General features: G+C 44.3%; 1 protein-coding gene across 1 annotated transcript; it reads right to left on the reverse strand.

Annotated features, from left to right (window-relative positions):
* Positions 1–629: 629 nt before the first annotated feature.
* On the reverse strand, positions 630–3,484 carry LOC123254940 (osteoclast-associated immunoglobulin-like receptor). The gene is made up of 5 exons (XM_044683825.1): positions 3,445–3,484; positions 3,111–3,143; positions 2,456–2,743; positions 1,302–1,583; positions 630–754 (listed from the first exon to the last, which is right to left on the reverse strand). The coding sequence occupies exons 1-5, from the start codon at positions 3,482–3,484 to the stop codon at positions 630–632; spliced, it is 768 nt and encodes a 255-aa protein (XP_044539760.1).
* Positions 3,485–4,905: the final 1,421 nt, after the last annotated feature.

The following is a 4,905-nucleotide window of genomic DNA, read 5'->3' on the forward strand; positions in this document are numbered from 1 at the left end:
ACTGAGATAACTGACCTTCTGGGGTGTAGCCTTAGGGAAGGGCTAGGGATTTGGCAAGGTCAACATTCAATTTGACTCAAGATTACAGAATATCACAATTAATGTATACCTGGATTGCTACAGATAGGATCTTGCATCCTAGGTTTCTGAGAGGAATGCTATACAAGTATTGTTCTTACTTTTCCTTTTCAGTAAATAGCTCTTGTTAAGAACTAATTGAGTTAGGCAACTAATTTGTAACAGGAAGTATGATATTGGAGGCTCAAAAGGAACACTTTTAGGAATTTAGCAACACACACAAAATGGGGGTATTCAAAATACAATATGGACATAAATGTGGATGTTTAATTGTTTAATTGTAATAATGTAGCATATGATTGTCAGGAATGCATCACTCCCCTGCTAAGTCCAGCAGCAGAGGCTCATGATTCCATTCCAGAAGACTCTTGGTAAAGCTTACTTTAGCTTCTAGAGCCAATAAGACCAGTTGAACCCATAAAGCACTCCCACAACATTATTTCATCCTTCTCCAAAGACCCCTCATGTCTCCAGGTTATGTCATCCACGTCCATTGCTGATAAGACCCAATGTCTTTACTTTAACTCTGTTGCTCACGGAGATCTCCAGGTTCAGTCTTGGCAGCCCCTTCCTCTGTTCCAGTCTAGAAACACCAGTGTCCCCAGAATGAGGAGAACCAGTCCAGCCAAGCCCATTCGAATGAGGTTGCCTGTAGTATAATCCTGGGCAGTGGAACCTGAAAGGGCAGAAAGGATTACCCAGATCGATAAGGGTGGGCAATGGGGGTCAAGTGACTTGCCCAGGGTCACACAGCTGGGAAGTGTCTGAGGCCGGATTTGAACCTAGGACCTCCAGTCTCTAGGCCTGACTCTCAATCCACTGAGCTACCCAGCTGCCCTTTTTTTTTTTTTTTAAACCCTTACCTTCTGTCTTAGAGTCAATACTGTGTAGTGGCTCCAAGGCAGAAAAGTGGTAAGGGTAGGCAATGGGGGTCAATTTTTAATTTTTTTTCAAAGTTTAATTTTTTTAAGAGAAAAATGCCCAGATATTCAAAAAGCACCAGAAGCTAGAAAGGGTGACAGGTTCCCAAAAGAAATGTGGGGTAGGATATCTGGCTGAAGGAGAGGGAAGGAGATACAAGGATAAAATGCCTAGAATCCAAAAATAAAATGTCCAAGGCCAGGGGATGGAATATATTATGGTCCCTGAGAAATCTATGGGACAGGATACTAGGTTTTGTGAGAGGGTTAGAGGGATGGCATTCAACTTCCTGGTCCCCTCACCTGACCAGCTGATGATCAAAGGGTCACTCCTCTTAGACAAGATGTATGGAGCAAAAGGTGTATGGTAGTAACAGCTGTAGGTTCCAGGAGCCATGAAGTCCTGAAGAGAAAAGTCAGCCCAAGGCTGGGCAGAACTGAGGTACTGTAGAGGCCCTGGGAAGCCCACACGATTCAGAGCAAAGCTCATTCCCCCTAGTGGGCCGTGGCAGCGCAGGCTCACATTGATGCCTGGTACCACCACAGGCCCTGGCATTGCTATGAGCCAAGGCTTTGGTAACATGTCTGTGGAAGGAAGAGGAAAAGCTTAGGTTCCCCTCTATTCTTGCCCCTCTGGCCCTATAGCCCTCCAGCTCTGCACCCAGTGCCCCCAAATTGATTTTCTATTCTATCCCAATATGAGTGACAGAAAGAGCCTCTAAAGATGGTTCAGTTCTGCTCCTGACCTACTGTGTCACCTCAGGCAAATGCCTTTCCTTCTTTTGGGACTCAGTTTCCTCATCTGTAAAATGAGGGAGTTAGACAGTATCTCTAAGTCCCTTCCATCTTGAACATTTGTGACTATTATTCCATGTATGTCTCTGTCTTAGACTTTGATATTTTGATTGTCTTAATGTTTCTCAAAGACTCAATTTACCCATTAAACAGATGACACAATTGGGCTCCATCTCTAAGTTCTAACACATTCAAGTTCTAAGCAGTAACAGGTGCCCCTTTGGATAGGAAATCCCCCCTTTCCCATATTACCCCTTTACAATACTTAGAAACAGCAATCATTGTCATCCTTTGCCTCCAAAGATCTCTTCTGTATTCTAAATTTTTCCTACACCTTCAATTGCTTCTGCTATGAGTTGGTTTACATTCCTATTCCAGTCAGTCCCTTCTGGACATAACTTGCCTTGTCCATATCCATGCTTGTGCCCCTATTGGGACTGATATCTGAGTCTCCTGATCCCCAGGCAGGTCAGAGCTCTTTCCTCTACACCTGCACATGATCCTTCACATTTGGCCTGAACAAGGCTCACTTTTCTTTATGGCAACATAAGAGAGGTGATCACTTACAAGGGTTCTTGAACGTTTGGCCATTTCCTCTCCCTCCACCTACCTTTGTACTCTTACTAGGTTTCTGCATCTTCTCTCCCATTCCCCAGCCTCACCTGTCACCCATACTTCCAGGGAGTCACTTGGCTGAGACCATACATTATAAGAGGTCTGGTAGCAGCAGCTATAGCTGCCTCCATGAGCAGGGGTCACCCTTTCAAAGAGGAACTCAGCTCCCAACTCTGAGGATTCCTGGATCTGGACTGGTCGAACATCTCCCACCTTGTACAAGATGAATCTTGTGGCTGGAACTGGCACTCGGCACCACAAAGTTATGTTTCCCCCTGGGGCCAATACAGGCCCAGGTTTAGCACTGAGTGTGGGTTTGGGGTAAAAATCTTTTCCTAGGAAAGAGAAGAATTTGAGTGAATGCTTTCAGTAAATCCCAGTGCCTTAGAGCTCAGGAAGCCTGGATTTGGAATGAGTTAAGCTCTTTACACCTCAATTTTCCCATCTGTAAAGTTGATGGATAAATTAGAATCAACTGGCTCTATGTCCCCTTTTCATTCCTTCTGCGATTCTTAGGGACTGGTCAAGGGAGAGGGAATAAGGATAGATTAGAAAAGGATAAAGGCAAAAAATGGGGGACAGGATCCAAGGACAAGCTGATGCCTGGTTCCTAGAAGATTATAGTGACTGAAGGTTGAAAGGATACAAAGGGAAATAGGGGATAGACTGAAGGAAGAGTAGAGGATAAATGCAGTTACTCACCAGGCAGTGTGCCAGCCGTGTGACCCAAATGCCCTACAATGAAAATGAGTGGAGGTCAGCTTCCAATTTGCCTTCAGTCAGATTGACCCCTCATTGAGTCAAGTATCTAGCATCCTCTGTCCTTAACCAGTGAACTATCTAAGTGTCTGTCTCATAACCTGAGACTCTCTCATGGATGTAGATATCTGTCCCTCAGCCTATGGTTCCCCAGAGCCCCAGAAGCCCATCTTCCCAACTCTTTTATTGGGACTCAATTATCCTAGTTCCTGCTCCCTTCAGTCTCTAGTGAGGAGTGGATGTGAGAGTGGGGAAGAGGAGGGCTAAATGGACTTACAGAGGCTCAGTAGTAACAGAAGGAAGGAGATCAGGATCATGTTCAGTGGCTGGAAATGGCTGAAGGATAAGGATAGGCAGGGACAGGACCTGTGATGATTCCTTCCTTCCAGTCCCTCAGGAAATGAGCCATTGGAAATATAGAGACATAGCCTGGCCTGGCCCTGTTTTCCTAATCGCTAAGTTCCTGGGAGATGAGAGATCATCCCATTCTACCTCTTCCTTTTTAAAAGGAGGAACCTCAGCCCCAGAAAGGGGGGAGAGACTTAGTCCAGGATCCACAGAGATGCAGAGACAAGATAGGGGAAGAATCACAACATTTCAGAGCTGGAGGGGATAACAATGGCCCTCTAATATGGTCCATTAAAGAGAAAACTATCTCTCTATATAACAAGAAAAAGGTCATGCTAGCCTTTGTCTGAAGACCACCAATGGGGGAAATCTATTATTTCCTGGGAAAACCTTTCTACTCTGGCAAAACAGCAATTTCAAGGAAATGTTCCTGAAGACAAACCTCAATTGATCTTTTCAATTTCTATATCTTGCTCTTAGTTCTGCTGCTGGGGCCCAAAAGAAAAATCTCTCTCCTATGTGCTCTGGGTCACTGCATAAGGTTCAGGATTGCAATAGGAGACACTTGTAGATCATAATAGAAGAACTATCCAAAGGAAATTTACTCAATAATAGCATGGAAAGAATAGTCAGCAGAAGCCCAGCTTTGGAACAGTGGGCTACAGAGGGTCTTACTTTCAAATCCATACACACTTCCTTAGACAGGTGTGGGAACTCTTATGTCATTGGGGATTTTGTCACATCTCAGAGACACCAACTTCTCCTGGCTGGGCCTATATATATGCCTTAGGTGCCCAAGAAGCTAAAGCAGCTACTCCAGCCTTAGTCCCCTGGATCAGGGAAGTCTTGAGGATGATTCCATTGCTGTGCTTTGGGAGATAAGAATGAGTCAACATAGGAGGGACTCTCCAGTCTTACTGCCATGAGTCTCAACCAGATTACTTGTATGTTGTTCCTATAATCTCCTATTCCTTAGTGGCAGGATCTTAAAGCACTCCTATTGGAGACTCCCTGCTTGAGCTTTAGATAGAGTTAAAATAAAATCTTTGGGTTAAAATAAAGATGTGTGGTCTTTGTTGATAAGACAGATGTAGTCTGGCCAGGGCAGAGCACAAGATAATCACCCCCACCCTCTCGCTGAAGCTAGGTCACTGTGGGCACAGCTTACATTTATATTAGCTCTTCTAGCTGCCCTTCACACATTAAGTGGTAAGTCAGATCTCCAGATATCCTTTCAGACAAACTGATATTGAGCTTGGCCTCCTCATCTTATGCTTCTACATTTTTTACTAAATAATTTTTTATCTGGGCAAGACATTTTAGAATTCTAAATCTGCCCTCCATGGATTTAATTATCCCTTCCAGCTTATGTGTCAACCTGCCATTGATG

The sequence above is a fragment of the Gracilinanus agilis genome, unplaced genomic scaffold (genome assembly GCF_016433145.1).
Source record: "Gracilinanus agilis isolate LMUSP501 unplaced genomic scaffold, AgileGrace unplaced_scaffold36010, whole genome shotgun sequence".
Taxonomy (NCBI): domain Eukaryota; kingdom Metazoa; phylum Chordata; class Mammalia; order Didelphimorphia; family Didelphidae; genus Gracilinanus; species Gracilinanus agilis.